We start from the raw sequence: 25,848 nt of genomic DNA on the forward strand, positions 1-25,848 counted from the left end.
TCATTAGTCGATGGGGAATGTGGAATCTGAGGAGTAGAATTGTAGGAATTGAAAGAATGAGAGGAAACAGTTAGTAAATGGCATATTGGACAGAAATGGTCTGGAAAATGGCCGACATTGACTAGATGAGTCCTTTCCATTGATAAACAGTTGTTTCCTTGATATTGGGTGGGCTAGCACTGGTGCTGTGTAGGGATCCCTCAGTATGAGGCAATACACACAGTGTTGATGGGACATTGTTGAATGGGAAACAGAATTTCTCATTAACTCATCTAGAAGTTCCTTCATAAGAGGAAGTGTGGAGTAGTGTATGGACGGTCAGCCTCAGAGGCAGGAAGACGTGGGCTCTCCAATACGTATCAACTGTGTGACTTCAGACAAGTCATAGAACTAATCCACAGGCAGCCCTTGAAAAATACAAGTAGCAAAGCTAGGGACGATGTGTATTTGTGAAGTCCCCTAAACCAATGGAATCTCACGTCTGGTCTATCTATGAACTGCAGTCCATTCCTATCTCCAAAAGTAATCCTTCAGACTCATCTTTATGTTTGCTTGTTGGTTTTCCCAGCAGTTATATAGTGTAGTAGAAAGAACATTAGGCTCTGAGAATGGGGCCCAAGCTTACCAGAAAGTCACTGTATGATTGAATCTCTCGGGGTTCTTTAGTAGCCTAATCTACACAATGGAGGTATGGGACTAGATCTGTTCCACTTCTCTCATTAAATGACTAAGATGCGAATAGGTTAGTTCTTCTTAGAGGTTTGACATATTTTCGAAAGAGAAAAAAAAGGGTGAAGGACCATCTTTAACATTACGGTGACTGGCCTTTAAGTAGGGAACAGCCCTGCCCCCATCCCCTGCCTCTGATTTGAAAGATGAGGAATGGTACAGAGGAGGTTAAAGGGCTGGCGGAGATCTTTTACAGGGTTGTAATGGCTGGGGAAGGGAGGAAGAAAAACAGCTCTGATTCACCCCGAGAGAGACAAGGTTTCTCTCTCATGCAACCTCTTGTGATTTTAATATAGCTCAGGGCTAATGGCATCAGGAAAGAGGTCATTAGGTTGTAGGAGAAGGGGCAAAACCCAAAGAGAATGTTAGTGATCTCAGATATAAATTTGAGAAGTGTTCCAAATTGGCCAAAAAAGGGAAAAAAATTAAACTTGCCCAAATGCCAAAGGCATTAGGTCCTTGCTGTCTTTACCTCATGCAGTGATGGAGTCTCTGGTCTACGAGGGACCTTGGAGACATTCTCATCAAAGCCCCTTATTTTAAAGATGAGGAAACTGAGACCCAGAGGTGTTTCCCTTGCTATGATAACAATAACAATGCTACCAACAATACTGTCTGGAGTGTGAACCATAGTGTGCCCTTACTCCACATTCCTGAAGGTTCACAGTTTCCTCTGAGGATCACTCCAGGACTGGAACAAAGCTGGGGAGGGATCTTAACCTTTCTGTTGTAGATGAGAAAACTAGGCATTAGAACTCACTTTTCTGAGACCCCAAAATTAGCTCATTTTATAATCAAGCCTGGAACCTGGGTTTCTTGAGTCCTAATCTAGTTGCCTGTTTGACTCTGCCTGGCAACCTGTTAATTTAAATATCAATGTCTTTGTGCCTTAGACTGAAAAGTAATAAGGGAAAGCTAGGTGGTATGGTGGATAGTGCCCTGGACCTGGAATCAGGAAGACCTGAGTTCAAATCCAGCCTCAGGCATTTATTAGTTGTATGGCGTTGAGCAAGTCCCTTACCTTCGGTCTGCCTCAGCTTCCTCATCTAGAAAATGGGGATAATAATAGCATCTGCTTCCCAGAATTGTTGTGAAGATCAAATAAGATATTTGCAAAATATATTACAAATCTTAAAGTACTATATAGATATTATTATTATTGTTGAATAGTGTTTTATCGTCAAATAAAAGGCGCCTCTTTATTTGACTGTGTTTTCATAATATTTATGAATATTTGTGATTTCATCCTAGCATAAAAAAATGTGAGAGGCAGATAGAATTAAACTCCTGGAGCTCCAGTTATCTCATCTATCACTATAGAATAACCATAATAAGAATAAGAACAACTCACATTTATAGAGCCCATTGAGGTATCTTAATAGTGCCAGCATTAGAGTTGGACTGACTTGAATTTGACTCCCGCCTTAGACACTTACTATGTGACACTAGACAAATCACTTAACTTCTGACTGCCTCATCTGTAAAATGGGGATAGTAATAGCACCTACTTCCCAGGGCTGTTGTGAGAATCTAATTCAGTAGTATATGTAATGTGCCTTATAAATTTTAAGCACTATATATACTTTAGCCATTATTATTTTTACTTTTAGTTTTGCAAAGCATGGTCATTAGGACAACCCTGGTAATGATGTGAAATATTGCACGCGTTTTGGAGATAAAGAGATGGAGATTCTGAGAGTTCTGGATCTTACCCACTATCACTCAGACTCAGATCTGCCTCACAAGGGTACATGGCTCTATATTATTTGCCTCTCACAGTGGTTATGAAAATTGTGCTTTATAAATATGGTGTTACATAAATATTTTTATTGTTGTTAGAATAATTGTTTAAATGACTGTTGTCATTATTATTTACACTGAGAAATCTGAAGCCCAAAGGAGTGAGTGAGTGCCCTAAGGTCATTGCAGACCTGGGATTAGCTCCCAGGTCTTCGAAAACCAAGGTGACTATTCTTTCTTTAGATCATATCCTGTTTATCAATTTCATTTTATCTTGAGGCCATTTTAATTTTTTTCTTAGAAACCACATTATTCTGAGCAAGTCATTCAGGCTCTCAGTAACTTAATCGCTTCTTGTTAGAACGATTGATTTCAGTGCAACTAACGCAGGAAGTAGCATTGATGCGTTATTTAGAATTGTGCCCCCATCTCATTTTCAGGTGTGCCTTCCTTTTGCATAGTTAATTTTACCGTGAATGGGATCTCAGTAACTGCCAGGGCTCTTGGGAGCCCGTGTATGATATAGGGAGAGGAGCTCAGAAGTTGGAGTCAAGGATCTGAATCTGAGTCCTGATTCTACTGTACTCTCCCAATGACCTTGTACAAGTCAGTCACCTCTCTTGTCCAGTTGAACTTGATTGTCTCTAACATCAGTGAATCAATTGTTAATTGTATTCATGAAGAACCTACTATGGGCCAGGCATTCACTGGGCAAGACACAACAAATGAAGTAGCCCCTGCTTACCAGGGATGCATATTCTGCTGGGGTTAAAATAAGGTTATTGATGTAGATGTGTACATACATGTGGGTATTGTGTAGTGTGTGTGTGTGTGTGTGTGTGTGTGTGTGTGTGTGTGTATGTGTGTATCATTGGCTGATGGCCCTAAGGATCACATTTGCCATGGTGTCTGGTATGGTAGATGGAAAGCCACCCATTAGATGATTTGAGCTGAAATTCTGCCTTTGACATATACTGACTGTGGAATCCATGAGAATTATTTTACTCATTAGGTCATCAAGTAACTCAAGATGATAAGTTGCTAATTTGCAAAGTCCCCTCCCCTTTTAAAAAGTGACTTGCTATTCAGAACTATGAATTGAATAATTATGGATAAAGCTTTTTCTTTTGTATGTATTTCCATAAATAGAGACATGAACACACAACAGAATAGCTGATTAACACAGACTATTGCAAGGAGAAAAGAAATGTGCTAAAGAGAAAAACAAATATATAGAAAAGGAAATCATTTTCTCTTGTTTTTGTCAACACTTTTATTGTTTAGTTTAAACCAAGCCAAATAAAAGTCTCTCGAGTCGCACATATACAATTGAAGGGTTTTTTTGTTACATTTAATTTTTTTTTCAATCAGCAAAACTCTATCTTCTGTTCCCCCCAAGCTTCTTCCCCATTGAGAACAATGGGAAAACAAAGCTCTTGTTACAAATTTGTTCAGTAAAGCAAACCAAAAGTCTGCTTGGCCATTAAGCTTTAAACAAAGTTAAAGAACTCCAAGGAAATAGAGAAAGTTGGGAGAAGCTGATGGTGAATTACCGGCCTGACTCCAGGGAGTTGAGAGAGTTCCTATTTCCCTAAGGATAATGGTAAACTCAATGAACCTATACCTTCTGCAGAGTGGGAGAGTCTTTGTTTTACTTTAAGAACTCAGATTCCTTTGTAATTATCGGGTCTTAATATAGCTTCAGTCTTCATGACACATCCCCATTGTTGGGCTGAGGACTGTTGTAGATTGTGTGTGTTGTACATGACTTACATTTACACATGTGACTTTAACATGGGATGATGGCCCCATTCTTTGGGAGGGCTAGTTTCCTTCATGATCTTTGTCTCGTAGGGGAATCACAAATCAAATGCGTTAAAAAGTTTGACTTAGAATCACACTCACAAATCCCCATAAGCACCTGCAAGGTCACTGGGGTGGTGGTCATCCTTCCTTACTGGCCAGAGGGATTCCTATGGACAGGCCACAGCTCTGCTAACTGCTTACCATGGTCTAGCACCACCATGCCCTTCCAGTGTTCCCCCCACACCCCTACCATCCTTGAAAATACCAGAAGGAAATGTGATTTAGCTACATTTGACTTGGGGGAGGTATTTCTCCAGGTCAGTGGCAGGACTTTCACCCCCAAAGCTGGGATGACTGGTTCAGTCACAAGCCTGGCGTCTCTTATAATGAATTAATTGTGTGTGTGAACTGTGATCCAAGAGGCCAGGTGCAGGGACCTCTGGACTGAGTGGTAGCCTCTCAGTGGCCCAGAACCAGAAATGTCTCCCTGATGGCTAGCATGTGGGTTTCACCATATTGCCTTTAGCAGAGGACAGCCACATAAGTCAGCAACGATGAATGAGAAGAAAACAGAGTTCAAGCAAAGCCTGTCTAGTGAATACATTCTTACACTACTTTTTAAAAAAGTCTCTGTAAAGGAGGGAAGAGTGAATAGATGGAACTAGACCAAGAATGGGCATGATTGCTCCAAAAGATTATCAGGGTTCATAGAATTGCCCTGTCTGAGTGGGATTCTACTTCGCATGGATAAATACATTCAAAGTATGGTTTACATGATCAAAATTGATTGACTGAGCTCCTTTAGGATGCAGTAAATGTGCGTTTTCCTGAACACCAAGATGATATGCTTCCATAACACACCGCCACCCAGTTGCTGTCCTGCTCAGTTGGGGGCTTAGCTGAGACCACACAGCACACTCTGAGACCTCGAACCTTATCGTCACTTGTCTTCTTTAAAGGAACTCCTCCCAACTGATGATAATCCTTGTGCCCTCATTCCTAATGATTATCAAATTCTCACCCTTCTTACTTTTCCCATTCCATTGCTATGGAATCCACCAACTGCCAAGGCACAAATCTCTTTCCCCAACTCCTGCTTTCAGCTCCCTTGTTCCCAACCACCTCAGTGCCTTCCCCCACTGCTTTGTTCTGCTCTGTATCTGGTAGCTCCTTCCATTCAGCCCTGTGGAACTCTCACCCTATAGTCAGCAAACCTCCTTTCATTTTTGGCTTCCTCCTGTCTTCTGGAACTTGGACTTGGCTGCAGAAATTGAGACAGACATAGGTTAAAGTGACTGGCCCAGGACCACACAGCCAGCAATTGTCCAAAGTGGGATTTGACCCAGGCCTTCTTGATTCCAAAACCCATGCTGTAGCCACGATGCTCAAATTATCCCTCTGGTGCAGTATCTTGACCTCTCTGGCTACTGTCTTGTGGAAGCTCTGGGCATGGGGGTTCAAACATTTCTCCATGGATATCAACACTGCAATTCTGGCATTTGGTTGCATTTTATTTGATATTTATTTTAACAGTAGCCAAACAGCTGGTTTATTTCTAGCTGAACATTAGCTGCTGGCCCTCCACTGCTGTTTATTGAATCATATTTTCCCTTAGCAGATCCACAAGTACAAAAGTTCCTAATAATAAGGTTAAGCATTCTAGAATCACCCCAAATGTCACTTCCTTTGCCATGCTCTTGTCTGACTCATTTTCCTGTTGTTACATAATCAATGTTGTGACATTTGCAGAAAGTGCTGTGTTCCCGCTTGAGTAGGTGGAGAGACAATCATAGCTGAAGTGACAGGAAATAAAGCACTTTTTTTTGGGGGGGGTGTTGGAGATAGAGGTTGCCATGAGACAAGAACCATTTATTTAGAATAGAGTGAGTCAACCTAGTAAAACAATATTGTTAATGAAATGTTGACTCTTTGAAGGCCCATATTCAAGTATTGCCAGGGAATTTGGTGCCTCAACTTTGATATTCTATGTGGATGCTTGTTGAGGTTCAATGTTGGGGGAATTATGAAAATTAGAAATTTGTGATTATATCGATTTTGATTATCTCCTTTTTAATTAGGTTGGGATTTTAATTTTTCCTAAAGTCATCTGAGTGAGACTTGGGAGAGAAGCCCAATGATCTTCATTAAAGTTGTTATTATCCTCATATTACATTCAAGGAACCAGTCTCCATGATGGCAAGTGCAATGGTCATGGCAATAAAAACTGTGGGAGACAGATTAATCTTTTGTTCCCACTTCCATGTGGACACACCGAACTTGCATGCTGACTTTTTATGGCCCAAAGGATGTCAAGGCCAGAATCTTGAACTTCTTCCCCCAAATTCTAGGGGCCATAGAGAGACATGGGCACATGGAGTTGGAGGGTGACCTGGGGCCAAAGCTCTCATTTTCCAGCTGAGAACACTGAGGCCCAGAAGGTTGATGTGGATGGCCCAAGGTCACATGACAAGCCAGTGGCAGAGCCCAGACTAGATATCCAGACTTTTGACTCATTAACCAGAGAGGTGGTTCCACCTCTCTACTCTAGAGCACATCTGCCCTGTGTGCTAAATAAACATTTCACAGAAAAATAGGCTCTTGTAATCTCTCTATCCTATTTCTGTCTCTGCTCCATTGCAAGTTCAACATTTCACAACCAAAGTTTTGAATGTGTCATTCTCCCAGGGTTTAGAAATGTGGTTTTTCTTATCTTCATTGGACCACTTTAGTAACTGTCATTGAAACTGGTCCCCTGTTCCATGTTTAGTACCAAAGTACACAACCGCTAGCAAAGTTTCAGTTGTGGGGTTTATAGACTTGTGATGTTCATCCTTTGTCATGTTGGGGTTTTTTGTCATAGAGATAGTCTGAGCAGGAAATTGGTATTAATCTAATCAAATAAACATAATTTAAGAAGATTGAGGTCACTAGTTAATTATCTGTGTAGCCCACTAACAAGCAATTCTAGTCTGTCAGATGAGACTGAGAGAGGAAAAAGAGAAAACCAGTAGGCTTCTATTTACCTACTGTTTATAAACTTCAGGGATCTGTGATTTCAGTTCTTCTGTGATCATCATGGGCTCATATTACAGCTATCTATGTGGCTTACTATCCTGGCCAACATGTTGGTTCCTTAGAGAGCTGCTGGATGCTTTTTTCTTCAGGATTTCAGGGACAATCCCGAGGGGTGAGGATTTATAATAATATAGCGCTTGAGCCCCCATAAGGTATACACCCCTGATAGCAGTTAACCAGTTGATAACAATGATTTTTTACAAAGGGATATTTACCGAGAAGGTATAACAAGGACAAAAGAACAAAAAACCACTCCCCAGACCTAGGGCTGCACTCTCCCATCTGAAGTCCTCATTCCCGAGGAGAATGGGCGTAGAGTGCAAAGAGAGTCATGCTGCATGGGCATTGGGAGGTACCTTCAGATGACTTCCCTGGCGGTTGCTCTTCTCCCTGAAGGGGTCTCTACCAAGTTCACTTCTTCGTATGTCGTCACCAGTGGGGGAGGTGTTCTCTTGGTCAGCCGGGCTAGCTCCTTGTAGGATACCATATCTCAGCTGACGGATCACTCAGCTTGTTGGGCAGTTTCAGGCCCATTGTTCCTCAGCTGGCTCCTCCCTGGATTTGGCTACTACCCCGACTGTCTCTGGAATCTTGGGTATATGTGCTCAGCTCTGGCTCCTCTGCCAGCCAGAAAGCTCCTCCACAATACATGGCTCTGGCCCCTCGGTTGCTTGTGGCTACCAGGCTCACCAAGCCTCTACTTGTTAGACTGAGATGAGGCAGGGAATGTTGCACGTTTATGATCTGCATGACTCACCAGGAAGGGCAAATCATGTGATTTTAAGGCAAGGGTTCTTAACCTGCAGTCTATAGCCCATTAAGGGGTCTGGAGGTGGATTTCAGGGAGTCCATGAACTTGAATGGGGGAAAAATACATCTTTAGTTTCACTAACCACATTGAATTTTAGTACTTCCTTCGATTCTGAATGTAGACAGCGAAAACTATTCTGAAAAGGAGTCCATAGGTTTTATTAGCCTGCCACCAATGTCCGTGAAGCACACATACACAGATGTCAGGACCCCCTGATCTCAGTCATGGGGCCTCATTACAATAGGTTGGTAGATTCCAAGCTAGAAGGTTCCTTGGCCAGCATCAAGTTCACTCCCACCCCACACATTTTGCACATGAGACAAGAAAGATAGAAAGTGACTCCTCCAGAGTGTCTTAGAATTGCGTCATCTTCCTACAGACAACCTTGTGATCCTCTCTCTTCAAATTTAACAGAACTAGTCCATCAGTCAATCAATAAGTACATTTATTATTCACCTACTGTATGCCAGGCATTGTACCTGGTGCCAGGAATAAGCAATCTGGAATGAAATAAAAGCACTAGTCACGAAAAACTTTCATTGTGATGACGGAGACAACAAGCAGCTGACTAGCTACAGACAGGATAAATCCTGTAAGATAATAAATACAAATAGATATGGGGTCATTAAATTATCAGGCAGTTTGGGTGGGAGAACAGCAGCAGCTGGGGGCGATGGGAAAGGTTTCATGTAGAAGTGTTTCTTGAAGAAAGAGAAGGAGCAGCCTGTGGTGAGCAACAGATGCGTTCCAGACATGGACCGCCAGTGCCAGTGCGTGGAGATGAGAGAGAGAGAGACAGAGGTCATATGGGAGGGACAGAGACAGGTTGGCTGAACTCGAGATGGGGTGAAGGGGAATAATGTATAATGAGACGGAAAGACAGTTGGGGTCATGTTGTGAGGGACCTGAAAAGCCAAACAGAGGAGTTTGTATTTTATCCTGCAGGCAATAGGAAGCCAGTGCTTTTGACTGAGTAGAGGACAAGATGGTCAGGTCTGAGCTTAAGGAAAATCACTTTGGGCAGCACCTGGTTCTCTGGTGGTATCCATATGGGCCATCCTATCGCTTAATGTTTGTCTTGCTTGACTTGGATGGGCTGAGCTCTGCTGGCATAGCTTTGGTGAGCCCGGGATCACCTCAGTGCCATGATGGGGCTTTGGAAGAGGACAGTGATTATACAATACTGGCATGTCCAGAGGATAATTAAAAACATTATGTTAAATACTTATACAGTGTCTATTATAAATTAGGAAGAGCACGACATAGTGAATATGACCTGGATTTTAAGTTGAGATCTGGGCCGGGGGGGAAGGGTGCCTTGGTTAAAAGTGGCATCCCTTCCTCTAAGATATTGCCACCCTGAGACAAGGCCCTGTTTGCTCCGTGGTAGGTATGTTACTCTGTTTTGTATGTAAGGAAAAATATGTGTATAGCCAACATGTTATTCGTATTTTTTTTCCATGAAAATAGCCTGCCAGACTCTTACCTGGAAAGACGCTCTTATAAATATTTTGTAGTAAAGAATTTTCAGAGATTGAGCTGCTCCCCTTAATCCCTATTCTACATGTCCAATTAGTTTAAATGGAAATATTTTGCTGCGTTTATAAAGTTAGAGTTTAGAATAAGAGATTTTGAAATGTATGGGAACCTAGAGACAATTTAGTCCAGCCACATCATTGAACAAATTGGGAAACTGAGTTAATTGGTTACATTTTATACTTTTCATAGAATTGTAATATTGGAAAATAACCTTACATGGAAAAAGGAAACAGAAGAGTAGGGACTGGGGAGGGAGGACAGAAAGGTTTCATTTTGGGGGAGAAGTTTTATGTGTCCCAGTTGCTCTGCCATGGATAGCAGGGCTGTCCTATGAGCAAGCCAGGGGAAGTGTTTGTCCTTCCCAATTAGGAAAACCAATACTCTTAATTGAGCTGAGTTTATTAAAAACAAATTAAACTAGTATTCATTGCCCTGGGTTCAGTTAAGAAAACAAGCTTTTCTTTTTCCACTTTTATACTTTCATCTTTATTATTCAGGTGATTATTTTGCATCTTGAATTCAGTTTTGAGGAATTCACTAAGGACAAAAAGCAGGGAGCTTTCTCTTTTTTTCTGGTAAAGGAATACAGAGAAAGGCAACAAGCCGGTAGTAAACATCAGTGTTCCTGCTTCCTTCCAGATAACCAGATAACACCCCACCCCACTAATAACAAGAGCACAGTCTATACACACTACTAAAAGTTGTCTTCTTGTAAAATTATGCAGTGTCATCAGGCTATTGTAAAGTTAATGATGGTGTTGATGTTGGAACCAAAAAAAATGTTGAATGTTTTGTGCCGGTCTGAGTCTGGCTTTACTTGTAATTCATAAATGAGGATTATCTTGTTCTTAAAAAGTAACTTATCAACATCATTAAGGGCCTCCAAGATGCCAACAGAGAATCCCCCAGGGGACTTTCTGTGGTGGTTGTTGTCTCAAGGGTAGGTCCCATCTGCAAACAAACTATATGGGCAAGGTTATGTTTTGGAATAACATCCTGTGTTGGGAGCTGCATCAGTCTTCGGTGACATTCTTAGCTTGCGTTGTGTTAATGTGAGACCCTGCCCCCAGTTAATTGATATCCCAGGTTTGTCCAGGGGAAGATCTACAGCTCCCCACAACATGCTTGACAAGTTATGATATTTACTTTACGCTGAGCCGGTGTGTGCCGCCACCCTCCTGAAGGTGGTCCATCATTGGAGTCCCATATGCTTTTTGTTTGGGAAGAAAGCAGTCCCTGGACCGTATGGTTACATGTAGTATTCTCTTTCAGGGATGTGGGTCCCTGGGGGACGATATCATGCCACAGTTTCCAAGTTGAGTCAGACCTTTGCAACTCCTTGTGTAAAAGTTCTGGGAGGGAAGCAAGAATTAAACAGAAAGTGTAATTCAAGGAACCATATTAGGCCCCATGTGGGAAAACAGGACCCTGAGCAATGCTTTCGAAAGGTATTTTGTCATAATAAGCCCTGTGATTCATGGCCATTTAGGGCTTGTAGTTAGACATGAAGCTGTGATGGCAGAGGGATTCCTGAACATTCATCAGTCTCAACTTTCTGAGTGTCTGTGTGGTGTGGATTAAAAGAATTGTCCTCTTTATAAATGTTCTATAGAATTTCAAACAAAAACATATCCATCCTTTTGAATCTATGTATAAGTCTCTGAACCAGACTTACAACGAATCAGCCTTTGCAGAGAAGTGGTGAAGAATGGTGGACGGAGTCGTGAAGCACAGAGTCAGAGAGAATAAGGTTCAAATCCCAACTGTGCTTCTTTTTGGCTGTGTGGCTGTAGGCTTGGTGGAGCCAACCCTTCAATGGAGATCCCACCTCCCAGGCTTGTGGGCAAACTCTAGGGAGAGAATGTATGGAAAGGGCTTTGCAAACTTTCTAGCACCATGGAGATAGCTGTCTGCTGCTGCTGCTGCTGCTTTTGCAGCTCAGCGAACAGAACAAGATTGGATCGGGGACCGCTAACCAAGGCAGCTGAAGTTGAACTGTGAGATCATCAAGTTCCTTTCCCTGTCCTTTGCCATTTTCCATGAAGGCCCCAATGTTCTCTCCACACTGTTGTGCACCATATAGTTCCTGCCCTGGGTCTCTAGGCTTATGATTGATTATAGTTCACTATATGTAGTCAGTCCCCACCCCAGGAGGATGCATTCCAATCATTGTCCTGCCATATTGGTGGGCATATTAACTACGCTCCACCTCCATGCACATACTAACACTTTCTACGTCTTTTTCTGGGAACAGTAATCAAAACAGGTCTCCCATTCCTGGAAAAGATTAGCCAACTAATTAGTAAATCAATATTGTGTCAGGAACTATCAATGAATTTCCCTAGGACTTCAGTGACTTCCTGGACCACTGCTCCCTGATGGACGTCATCTTCCCCTGCTGGAATGTAAACTCTTCGAGGCCAGGGAATGTCTCTTCTTTTTGTGTTTTTATCCCCCACACTTAGTACATTGCTTGGCACAATTCATTCACGGTTTTAAAAGGGCCATATACCTTAATCACCTGTAATTTGAGTTAGCAGCTTTGTCTTGAGTAGAGAATGGTGTCATGCAAAGAGCACTGGTCTAGGAAGGCACAAAAGATACCTGAGTTCAGATCCCACATCTGACATGGAAGAGCTGTGTGCCTGTGGGCAGTCATGACCTCCATGAGACTGAGAAATGGAGATAGCACCTCCCTCAGGGGTATATTGGATGACTTACCTGAGAGAGTGTCTCTCACAGCCCTTATCATCTTAAATTGCTACCTAAACACCAGGAGTGGTTGTGTAGCTCCTCAGAATGAACCAGATAAGGGAATGGGAGCCAGGAGTAGAATCTTTCCAGAAGGCGCTCTGGAGTAAGAATGTATGTGTTCAATGTGGAGCACTCACGGTGGCTCAGGAGCTGTAGAAGTGCCATCCTTTTTCTGGCCTGGCCCTGGTAAACTTCAGGGTTATATAGATGAAAATGTGATTCAGACAGCATTTATCAGTCAAGTGCTGAGGAATCAAAGGCCAAACAAAAACACTTCTTGCTTTCAAATAATTTGCAGTCTCCTTGGGAGATGGCGAACACTAGGTGGTACAGTGGACAGAGCACTGAAGCTGAAGTCAGGAAGACCTGAATTCAAATCCAGCCATTGACACTTATTAGCTATATGACCATGGGCAAGCTCCTTAGTTTCTCAGCCTCAGTTTCCTCATCTGTAAAATGGGAATAATACTAGCACCTACCTTACAGGGTTGTTGTGAGGATAAAATGAGATCACATGCGTATAGAGCCCTGCAAACTTGCAGGCACTATATTAATGTTGGCTACTACTGCTACCACCATTTTATACCTGTGTATCTATGTATAACAAAGTCAAAATAAAGTAAATGGCAATTAGTTTCAAGGGTGGAAGCAAAAGTACTAGTTGTAGGACCTGGAAACATGAAGAAGCAGAGAAGGTGACACAATGATTCCTAGAGGCAGAGCTGAGGATAGGAGAACACTGCAGGAATGGGGGACAGTCCATGCAGTAACACACAGGCAGGGAAAATGAAATGCCATGGGTGGGTATGGAGAGTTGGCCAATTTGGCTGAAACAGTTGGTGTTGGGGGCAATGACTTGAGGTCAGTCAGGGAAGGTAGGCTGCAGACAGATTGTGAACAGACTTATAGGCCAAATAGAGGAATTTGTATTTTAGCCTGGAGGCATTGGGAGCTTCTAGAGCAGGGCAGTGACATGGTACTAGCTTCTTCTAGGAATTTCATTTGGACAGTTGTGTTGAGGATGGATGGAGAGGGAGGATGAGGGGTGGCCATTTACGAAGTTATTGCAAGAGGCTTGGTGATAGATGAAGAGGGCCTAAAAATCAGTAATATCAATTGGATTCAAAAAAATTATATGCCATGTTGCATTCATAAAAAAATTTATCATGAATAATCACTCTTTATACCAGGTATAAAAAGCTGGTTCAACATTAGAAGACCTATCAACATAATACAACATATAATTTCTTTAAAGTATAAAAACCTTGGCTAATAATATTAATACATGCTGAAAATGCCCTTCATAACATTGAACACTGAAATATATTACTTCATCATAATAAACATACATAGTTTTAACAAAAATTTAACACTATAGGCAGTGGTGAATAATTAGGTTTCCCATTAAAGGCAGGTACCAATCAAGTATGTCAACACCAATGCTATTTATTTTATATAGAATTAGAAATACAGCAATATCAATAAGAGAGAATCAAAATTTTAGATATAAGTATTAGGTTGATTAGCATCAAAAATGAAGAGGTCAAAATATAATTACATGATTATTTGCAGGTGATGTCATAGGAAGTTTCTAAAAACTTACTATCTCAGCATGCTAAGATTGAAGGCAAAAGGAAAAGATGGCAGAGGATAAGATAGAGAGTGTCATGGAAAGAGCACACATGAACTCAGAGAGGCAGAGGTAGTAGAGGAAGGAAGGACCTGGCATGCTGTAGAACATGGGATCATGAAAAGTTGGACAGGACTGAATGACTGAACAACAACAGCAAATGAATAGAGATGACGAATGAATTCGACAATTTCATAGGAAATAAAATTAACCCACATTTGAATCACACTCACCAGACTGACCCACATTTGAATGACACAGAAAATATCCACAATTGAAATCATCTGCATTTTTATTTCCCAGTGCCAGCAATACAGAAAACATCAGACAACTTCCTCCCCTATTTATAACAAAACCTAAAGCCTCAATTCATTGGAAATTAGACTAGCTAGAAATGCCTATGAGCACTTGAAAATCATCATAGCATTGGTGATTGAAATTTAAAAAAAGATGTAAGTAATTAGAGGTGTCCTCAATGTCTACGGACAGGTTGGACTGATAAAGTAAGAGTAAGAATACCTCAGAATTAATGTATAGATGTAATGCATTGAGCAGGGTTTTCTTCATTAGATTAGATAAAATTATAATAAGTTTTATATGGAAAACGAAATAGACCCAAACAGCAAGGAGAATAAGAATAATAAGTAAAGATAGCCTTGTACTCCAAACTCTTTCAAATATATAGCAGTGATATTATCATAATTAGTTGGTCCAGATTGCACAAAAATGGATCAATGAAAAGAGACAACAGAACCCCAATCAAATATTTTTAAAAGATTAGCATCTGGCAAATATGCAAATAATTGAAACTAGGCAATAATTAATTATTTTAAAAATATACATAGGAAAAAAATGTTTAGGAATCTGGATTTGGACCCACATGTTACACCAAATTCCTTGGTAAATTCCAACTGGATGAGACACTTAAACCAAATGAAACTATGCAAAGAAGACCAAAAAACTGAATAATATCCTCATTAATGGAAGGAAGGTGATCTTTGTAAATAAAAATAAGGAATTGTTAAGGACAAGATAACTCCATTTGATTGACAAATGTATCAATGATAATTTAAAAGTTTAAGTACAAACAAAAACAAAATAAAGAAAAAAAACAGACTGGGGACATATTTATAGCAAATGTGATGAATAAAAGTTTAATATATAAAGAACTATTAAATGTACAAAGTTAAGTATAAGCCCACAATGTATAAATCATAAAAAAGAATGGGATCAGGCTATTTTCTAATGTGAAACATACATTTTTAATAACCCCTTGAAAAATTCTTCATTAATCATCAGAGTGATATAGATGAAATTACATTGAAGGTTTACCACACACATAAACATCAAATTGGCAAATTTAAAAGCAATGAAAAATAGTTCTTTTGGGGTTGTGAGAAATTTGATATGCTGGTTATACAGAAATTTGACACTGATAATATATGTTGTAGATTTGAATGTTTATAGAATCTTTTGAAGGACTATATGGCTGTGTTCACTAAAATTTGTTTTTTCAAAAATCCTCGTCTTAGACCCAAAACTTTAATAGTTGGAAACATACCATGGAACTGTGATTTTTTTAAAAAATATTATTTGTTCATCACTTAGCATAGTGCTTGGCACATAGTATGAACTTAATAAAGTTTATTGATTGATTATTTAAAGTTTTTTTTTCATCAAGAAGCATTGTTTATAATTGCAAAAGAAAAAAACAATAGCAACAACAACAAAGAACTAAGTTAGCTAAATATCTGGCAGTGGAATTGAAGAAAGGTGATAGAATAAATTGTGATGCACTGTTGTAGTGGGACACTTCAAGGCAATTAAGATGAGCAAGTGTGGGGAACGCTAGAAAGGATGGAAAGATGGTCATGGAGTGATAACTTTTTTAAAAGAGGAACCAAAATGGAGTGTACACAATGACAAGAGAAGAGGAAAGAGGCATGGGAATGGAACGAAACTTCCTGCACGAGACTTAGTGTCATTGAAAAGCAATGCCATTTTTTGCTTCAAAATTCTTCTTTCATTGTAAATACTTCAGTTGTTTTTACAGATGCTCATTATGGTTAAAACCAAGTCATTTAAAATGTCATAACTTCTTGAAACCTGACACTTTATGCCTATAATTATGTCCATCATTTGAGATTTTCCTCTTGTTCTTTTTTTTTTCTAGCAAATGGTCTCCCAGCAGCGTCTTCTGCTTCACGAAGAGTCCATGAATCTTTTAAGCCTTTATCCATCCCCATCTTTGCCCAACATAACTCTGGGTCTCCCTGCTGTGCCACCGCAGCTCAGTGTAAGTAGCCTGTCGGAGCAGGCCTCTTTTCTAGAACGATGAACTGAGTTTTCATTTTCTCTCATTAGTTACTATGTAATCATTGCTAGGATGTGTCCATATGGGGTCAGACATTGGAGAGTGGCCATAGCCTTCCTTCTTTAGCACAATCCTACAAAGAAGCTTAAACTGGTTCTAATTTTAAAAAATGAGACTGCGGTAAGAGGTCATGAGATGTAAGGCTCAGTTCAGGGCCAGATGGATGTAGTTTTTTGTTTTAATTACATTTTTCTTCAAACATCCACCTTCTCTCTCTCTCCCTCCCCCAAAGAGAAAGAAAAAAAGCCAAAATTCCTTGTTACAAATATGTGTAGTCAAGCAAAATAAATCTCCATGGTAGCCATGTCCAGAAATAGGTCCCTGGCCTATCCTCCCAAGTCTATCACCTCTCTATCAGGAGGTGTGAAGCCTATTTAATCATGAATCTTCTGGAATCCTGGTATGTTTTTATGGTGATTAAAGTTTCTAAAACTTTCAAAGTTGATTGTCTTTACAAAACTTTTATTATTACATAAATTGTCCCCCTGGTTCTACTTACTTCACTCTGCATCAGTTCATGCAAGTCCTCCTAGGTTTCTCTGAAACCACCCCCTGCATCATTTCTTAGAGCGCAAAGAATTTTATCACATCTACTGATCAGTGATGGTCTCTTTGTGGAGAACCCACACAGAGGCCACTTTGTCTGTAGCAACCCTACTAAGTCATTGAAAGGTTGTAATCAATGTCCATATAGAAAGTACCCAAACCAATGAAATCACTGGTGCTTGAAAAATGGGAGGTGTGTCCACTGGGGGCTGGATGAGGTAGGGGGAGGAGAAGGGAGCCATTCCCATTCTCTTTGGCAATGAATTCTATTTGTGAAGCTTTCCTGGATAGATGAAACTTGATAATAATAAATTAAGCTATCCTTAGTTTGGACAGCCTGGCTCAGTGGAAGAAAAGGTGCTTTTTAGAGTCAGGAAGACATAGATTCCAAACTCATCTCTAACACGTCCCAGCTGTGTGACTCATGACAAGTCACTCAATGTCTGAATGCCACAGACAAGTTTCTAATTTGAAGGAGAATTATCCATTTGTTTCAGAGGATGGAGATTCTGCATCAGGTATTATGTACACTGATAAAATCCCAAACCGTCCAAACATAGAATGTTTGATCAAATACTACATGCATGTGTTTTAGACCAGGTTCACACTAGTGACAAATGCAACATGGTGATCCTGTCAATCCTGAGCCATCTTCTCCTTTAATTAGAACTAAGTTGCATATTCTTAAAGAAATTGTCAGGCAATAAACATTTATTAAGTACCTGCTATGTGCTGGGCACTGTGCTAAACGCTGGGGAAACAAATATTTTTAAAAAGGCATCTTTCAAGTACCTTATAATTTAATGGGGGAAGACTGAACATAGAAGAAAGTCAAAAAGTTGGAGGTCTGGAGGGCATCTGGGGGGATGGGGGAGAAGTCTAAATTCCCAGAGGAGTGCAGCTATTTGAGAAATGAGAGGAGGTCTGAACTGAGCTCCCTCCTTCAGTAGAGGTTTGGGAGTTCATGCTCTTCATCCCCCCAACCAGAGGGGCAAAGGGTAGTGATAAGGTGGAGTCCCAAGACCAATGGGATCCTGCAAGATAATGAGGTTTTCCCAATAGTGACCTTCCTGGATCATGAAGGAGAATTCATTCAGCGAAGTACCAAAGTCACGCAGCCAGGTGAGAAATTAGATTTAGTTATAGACGATGGAGAATTTTAAAATAGGAAATTCAGTGAGTTGAATTTCATTATTTTGCTTAGAGAATTTTTTAAGGAAAATCAACATTAGAAGTTTTCAGGCAGGCTGGGTGACCATTACCCAGTTATGTTGCTGAAAGGTCTTGGTCAGGCATAGGTTCCACAGGATGGATTTTGAGATACCTTTCAATTGAGGGCCTCTATGATTCTGTGAAAATGAAAAAAAAAAACCTAGCAGTTTTTGGAATCATTCAGCTTGGGGTGAAATATCAGGAGAGAGAGGATAAATGGGCAATTTTTCTTGTCTACTCTGATATCATGGATACTTATCTCTCTGGACATTTGATCTATATAAAATTTTTCTTGGATTTAGTCATTAGAATAAATTTTATGTTTCCAGCAAACCTTCTACCTTCAGAGTATAAATGTTTTAAAATCTCTTCAGAAATGAACTCACTCTTTGAACCAGATGTTAAAATGCTCTTGGTGGAAAGAAAAAAAAAATCCCAAACTAAGCTCTCCTTCACATTTAGTGCCCTGATACCTAATCCAGAGTTCCCTCAAGTGGCTTCAATCCTGTTTTTTATTTCTCTTTCCTTAATTCGGTTAGTTTAACAGGCTTGTGCCTCACAGCTTTCCTTTCTCAGTCGTTGGGTAAGAGGGGGGCATTGTTTTGGGAAATGATGACATAATAAACGGATCTAATTATGTGCAGCCCAAATGGCCTCCATGGATGAAAGGGGATTATGCTGTTTGTTATTTCTTGACACAGGCTTCATCTTCCATCAAAGACAAACAGAAGTGCGAGGCCCCAGCACTAAGGCCACCAGGAGTTACATTGCCGGGCAATACACCGGAAGCATCCCAGCATCTTCCAGTCATCCGCATGCTGCCCTAGAAGGAAAACCCAACAGCAGCCACCAGGCACTCCTGCAGCACTTGTTGCTGAAGGAGCAGATGAGACAGCAGAAACTGCTCGTGGCTGGTAATTAACCGGGGTCCCTGACCAATACGTTACCTTAGGGCTTGGGCTTCATTCTGGAACTCTCTAGAGCTAACTAACTATCTCCCTTAATTCTCTATCACCCTGGTCAAAAGTTGCACCACAGGAGAAGGTACTCTTTCCTGGTAGTGGCAACGCTCATTCATCTTCCTTCCCCCAGGGTTGCTGGATAAAAATTAAATTCATCCTACCTGTTAATTACCAGCATGGGCTTTTATAAGGCATGTCATCTGAGGCCCAGGTAGAGGATAATTTTTCATCCTTATTTACTCATGGACATGCTTGTTCTCCCTCAAAAAGAATTCAAACTCCTTGGGGTAAGGGACTTTTTTCATTTTTGTCTTTGTACCCCCCAATGCCCCTAGCAGTTGGTGGATCCTTCATTCATGCCACATGGATTGACTTGATCTAGACCCATCCCTACCCCTTCCAAGTTAATAGTCCATCACCACTGTTTCTGCTCCCTGTAACATGTCTCCAGTGATCTAAACACGATGTCATTTCTTTGCTTTGCAGGCGGGGTTCCCCTTCATCCTCAGTCTCCACTGGCAACAAAAGAGAGAGTATCACCTGGCCTTCGAGGTGCCCACAAATTGCCTCGCCATAGGCCCCTGAACCGTACTCAGTCTGCCCCTTTGCCTCAGAGCACGTTGGCCCAGCTGGTCATTCAGCAGCAGCACCAGCAGTTCCTGGAGAAACAGAAACAGTACCAGCAGCAGGTCCACATGAACAAAGTGAGTTCATCATCTACCTCAGTGCCTTGATCATCGTTGGCATTCATTTTTAAAAACTCCATTAATATGCATACTCATACCAACATATGTAAGACTGAAATTGGAGGTCACTATTTAGGCACATTAACCAAAACAAAAACTTGGATGGAATGATATTATGGGGAAGGGGGATCAGTAAGTTCCATAAAAACCATTTTAAATGTAGAAGACATTACAAAAAAATCTAAATCAGTCTTGATAGTTACCTGAGACTCCGAGTGGGTTGGGAAAGGCAAGTCTGCTAAGATTCAACCCTGAGGAGGGTTGGTTAAATTCACTAAAAACCTTGAAACCCAGTGCCCTGACACCTCCAAATAGTTAGCAGTGTCCTTGAATTTCTCAGCTGACGATAGAATAGAGATGAGGCACATAGCAGGCTCAAGCATAAGAAACCAGAACACAGCAGCGTCCTAGTGGGGAAGGGTAAGAAAGAGTATACTCTTTCCCAGGAATCTCTCACCTCCAGCCAGGAGATCTAGGCAGAGATGATAATTTTCAGATGAGCTTGGATGTCCTGTCAAACTGTTGTTCAAGTCTGGGAATGAAAAAATCCACCGACATTTCCCCGGCAACAGAAAATACCAAGCCTTCATGCAATGTGTAGAAAGGGAGAGTAATTCATTAGGTTTGGAGACTGTAGATTCAGAAGCCCAGAAGCTTAATTACACACCTCACTCCCACCCCCTAACTTCCTTAAGGGGACTGAAGGACCAGAGGATCCAGTGGGTCAGTGACTCCAGACTTGCAGAAGAAAAGGGAAAACAAAAAACCAGAAAGTCTTCAGAGGTTACCTTGTATGTTTGCTTTGCCTTTGAGTTGCAGAGGTAGCTAGGTGAAGCAATTAATGTGAAGCCTCTTTGTTGTGAGTAGAGCTGCTACAGATGAGGACTGTGGCCTTTCTAAGCAAGTTGTTTATATAAAGTGCCGGGTTCTGTTTACCAGCTTCTAAAGAGCAAACATTCCAAATGGGCAGAGGGACCTGGTTTAATGGGATTCGTTGAAGAATGTCACATTGTCCTGATCTTAGTGATTGCCTGGGTTCTAGTGAATTAACTGTGATATCATGAAATGATGTTCTTTGTTATGTGAGTAAATCTGTTAATAAAATAGGAAAACGTTACAACTGATGCCAGGTAATGAGGATGAATGTAGTGTACATTCTTATGGAAAGAGGGCCCATCTGTCTTTGAGGTAATTAGTTCATAGAATATTGACTTACCTGATGTGATGGAAGATCTCTGTCTCTCTGTCTCTCTGTCTCTCTCTCTCTCTCTCTCTCTCTCTGTCTGTCTGTCTGTCTGTCTCTCTCTCTCTCTCTCTCTCTCTCTCTCTCTTTCTCTCTGTCTCTCTGTCTCTCTCTCTCTCTCTCTCTGTCTGTCACACACACACACACACACACACACACACACACACACACACATACACACACACAATTTTCTTAGTAGTTCTTAATTTCTTGGACAAAATCAGGTCATGATAGCCCAGTTGGTGTTGTTGCCCTTAAAATTACTTGTTATCTGCTTTGCATCTGTTTTTCATTTTCTTCTCTGTGGCTATGCTGTTACTTCCCACTACTCCCATGTAGAATGTAAGCTTCATGAGGATGGGTACTGTTTTTTCTATTGGGCACTTACTATGTGCATGCTCAGTTGAATCAAAGGAAAGGCAGTGTGGTCCCATGTAAGGGACACTGATGTTAGAAGCAGAGGACCAGGTTGAAACCCCAGATCTATTAGTGACCAGCTGCAGGATTTCAGGTCATTCTTCCCTGGCTCTCAGCTTCTTTACCTGTAGAATGAAAAGACTGGTCTCTAGGTCTCCAAGCCTATGAATGGCAACTGACAGTATGTTTCCCACTGACTTTACTCACACGTTGCTTGGTTTCTAAAAGTGACCCATCAGGTTGCTTCCTGGTGGTTTCTAAATTTCTTGTTGGAAGTCTGGTTTACAGTTAGAATGGAAATCCAAGATCTCTCTCTTCTGTATCCTCAGGGGTTTTTCTACAGAGACATCCTAGTGTAGCCAAATTTACTGTGATTGCATTTTTTAAGAGTACCTAACCTATCGATTGATGCAAACACATGCATGCTTTACATCTGTTGCTGGCACAATGGTGAAGGGCCTAACCGGGAGGCAAGACTCCATGGCTCATGGTAGCCACCAGAGATCAAATGTTCTACGGCTCATGGCCTGGGTTCCCCACAGACATCTTAGCTAGGTACAGGCCACTGTAGATGTCATGTTTCTGACTGGCCAGTCAGCAACATCAAGGATCATAATTGACTGAAGTATGGCCCAAGTTCTGCCCTGGGGTCAGCTACCTTTATAAAGCAGAACGTGCAGGTTCAAACCCCTTCAGTGTGGGCTGAGGTGCTGACCTCACAAGATTCCAAATCACCAGGGTGAGCACAGAGGGCAAAGCAATTACCTTTTTTAATGTTGCTTGGATATGTTTAAGTATTTACCAGAGGGGGGGAAATGTTACACTTCTTGAGATTTGGGATTATTCTGTGGCTTGGTTTCTTGATCCCCAGCATCTCATGTAGTGCCTGGTACACGGGAGAGTCTTAAGAATTGCTCATTGAATGAACAGAAAGGTCCTGGGAAAAGCTTTACCCAGAATAAAACAATTCAATTTGTGTTAGAAGACCTGGGTTTGAATCTGTCCCTTGGACATAATGATAATAGCTGATATTTATAAAGCCCTTTAAGGTTTGTGAAGCCCTTCCTTGTTTCATTTCAACTTCACAATACCCCTGGCAAGGGGGTGCCATTATTATCCCCATTTTATAGATGAAGAGACTGAGTCTGAGTTGATTGCTTTGCCCAGGCTCATATCAATGGCTAAAGAACAGAAATCTTGCTGGCTTCAAGGCTGGCACTCTATCCACTGTCACCTAGCTGGATGTGACTTCTGATCCTTGGTTTCCTCATCTCTAAAATGGGATGATCGGACTGACATTCAAGTTGGAAGCTGAGTCTAGAGGCCTTCCTATTTACCATTAATGGTTTAGCTTAGAAATCAGAGGTTTAAAAATAACAAATATTGAGTTGGATGGAACTTCCTGTTTTTCTTTTACTTCCATTTTCTGAAAACAGGTGCACACTCCTAAATTTTTGAAGAAAAAGGTGATTAGAATTAGTATTGCCTACATGTCAGTAAATTCTTGTCTTCCTTTGAAAATCCCACACAGACTCTGGCTAAGACAAATCTTCCTTCCACAATGTTCTAAATCCTCTTTTGGACTGAATCATGCCCCATAACCTCCAGATGCCACTCTTCTCTGTTGGGTGACATTATTAATATCAGAACTGCTCAACACATCTTTCCCTTCTGTGTCCCCCTTGAGTCTCTGACAGGCAAATGCTCATCCCAGCCTTGTGGATAGGGGCAAGATGAAAAGCAGCTTCCCTCTAGGACACGGAGGGAGAAAGCAAATCTTATCAGAGAGCTCACCCATGTGGTGCTGATTCCTTGGAATCTGCAGAGAATTCACACAAAATTGGAAACAAGCCTGGACTTTTGATCCATAGTTTCTCCAGTGGTTGGTTTATTAAATCTTGTCTTAATTAGACAAAACGAAAACCAGGGAACATCAAAGTTCCAAGGAGAGCATTGTATGTTAACCCCTCTCAGCTTGGGTGTTTAGAGGACACTGGCAAGGCTCTGCTGGCTTTTCTCTGAGGATGGGTTCCAGATGTGGAATCAAGATGGCGCATGCAACACTGGGGAACTTCTGTATGGGGAAATGACTTCACCTGCCATTAAAAGGACAGAAGAACAGAGAAATGTTTCATTATGGAAAGCATTTTTACCTCTGTTTTGTTCCAGTATATTCACAGGATGACCATCAAAGAAGCAAGTAACTTCTTTTCCTTCTTCTTTGGGTTTTTGGCAAGTGAGCATCACGTGACACAAGAGCGTAGCAACAACAATAGTAATACTTATGTAGTACTATAAGTTTTCAAGGTACTTTTACATATGTTTTCTTTCCCCTGAATAATCTTGGGAAATAGGTACGGTTATCATCCCCATTTTACAGATGAGCCTGAATTTCTGAGAAGTGATAAATTGTGCTCAGAATCACACAGCCAGCTACTGAGTGTCACACAGAATTCTCACTTAGATCTTTCCTTCCTCTGACACCAGATTTTGCTTCACCAAATTGCAAGTTTTAACCCAAGTTTTGTTGACATATAACTGCCTTATGGCCCACCCTAGTGGGTATGGGTGACTCATGTGATTGGGAGATTTTTTACATACTTTACCCATTTTTCAAATGCATCTGAAGCTTGGTATCACAGTAGTAGAGTATATTTAACATGCACAGCAGCTGAAGGTTCCCCAAGCTCTTTCTGTCCATTGTTTCATTTGCTTCTCCAATTACCCCTTGAGGCATGGATATCCTCAGCTAGGCATTGAGGAAGTCAAAGCTTAGGGAGGGTAAGTGGTCACTCAGCTGGCAGATTTTGAACCCAGGCTATGCTAACATCAAAGTGAGCCGTCTTTCTACCAAACTAGGTCAAAGGAAGTCCATATCCTTGAGGAAACCCAAGGACAGACTGGGGGCCCAGGCACATGAAAAAACACTCATCAAATGTTTGCCTTCATTGCTTCTGGTTTCTTATGGACATTTAATAGGGATTCTTTTGAAAGAAGAAGGGGTTAAGAAAAGAAGCTTTCTAAGAATGAAGGTAAAAGCAGGAAGGGGACTGACCAGATGCAATCAGAGAAAAGCTGATAGTGTCTTGGATGGGAAATTCACAAGATTTGAAATGCCTCAAAAAATGATTCTGAACCACATTTGCAGAATCACCCATGTATGTGTATATGCGTGTAAACATATATACACATACACATATGTAAACATACATATATATACAAAATACATTAATACAAATGTATAGGTATATAGGCACACATGGCACATATGTACCTACGCATGTGTATAGTACACTTACATATAATTAATTGTAGCATGTATATTCATACACATGTATATGTATGTTTATATGTGCATATAGCTATTTATATACATGTATTGACATAAAACACGTTCTGTTCCAAGGTAAAGCATTGAGTGATGTCTCTGGTCCTCTTTCCTTAGGTTTTGGCTCACATGCACATGACAGAACAACCATAGTAATAATTGACATTGCTGTAACAGTTTAAGTTTTCAGAGGACTTCACAGATTTGTCTTACTTGAGCCTTTACATTTTTATATGCATGTGTAAATATTTATACAGTCTCTATATACATAGATGCACATGTGTATAACATATAACTATATTTATGACCGAGTCAGCATTTTTACATTATTTCTTAGGTACTTGTGTGATCTAGGTTAGACACCTTGTCACATTTACCTTTTAGTGATGATCCCAAAGTTAGATGTTGACTTTGGACCAGGAAAGGGCCACGAGGCAGCACAGCCTAGCAGGAAGAGGCGTGTGATTGGAGCCCCAAGCCCCGAGGCGAAGGGCAGATCTGTTAGTTAGGACTACAAATCATTTGCCCTCTCTGGGCCTCACTTCCTTCTTGTATAGAATGAGGGGTTTGACTGTATAACCTCTAAGGGCCCTTCCAGCTCTGGATGAAGTATTCTATATTATCTCAGCCACTGAATCCAATGCTTTCATTATACAGAGAAGGAAATGTGAAGCCTGGATCACCGGTGAGCCTTGTCCCACAACCCATAGCTAGGATTCAAACTCATGCCCTCGAGCACCAAAATGGAGTCTTTTCCCCGACCATGTTACACTACCCATTGGTCCCCTGGGTGGCCGATGTTTTCATGTTGTCATTCAGGTAAGTTCATCGAGTGTTTGCATCACTGCCCCTCTAGAAATCCCAGCTCTAGGGTTGGGCTTGTTTCCACTTGGGTGGTTCGTGTGCACCGTTTCCTTTCCTTATCTCGGGTCCGAT

General features: G+C 41.1%; 1 protein-coding gene across 1 annotated transcript in view; it reads left to right on the forward strand.

Moving 5' to 3' along the window:
* The window catches only part of HDAC9 (histone deacetylase 9), a 573,266-nt gene that overhangs the window by 181,026 nt on the left and 366,392 nt on the right, over nucleotides 1-25,848 (forward strand). The window contains 4 exon segments of the mRNA XM_078150730.1: nucleotides 16,258-16,380; nucleotides 18,918-18,990; nucleotides 18,993-19,130; nucleotides 19,665-19,882. Of these exon segments, the coding sequence (XP_078006856.1) occupies nucleotides 16,258-16,380; nucleotides 18,918-18,990; nucleotides 18,993-19,130; nucleotides 19,665-19,882 (552 nt within the window).

Source organism: Phascolarctos cinereus, unplaced genomic scaffold (genome assembly GCF_003287225.1).
Source record: "Phascolarctos cinereus isolate Bilbo 61053 unplaced genomic scaffold, phaCin_HiC Scaffold_1;HRSCAF=81, whole genome shotgun sequence".
Lineage (NCBI taxonomy): Eukaryota > Metazoa > Chordata > Mammalia > Diprotodontia > Phascolarctidae > Phascolarctos > Phascolarctos cinereus.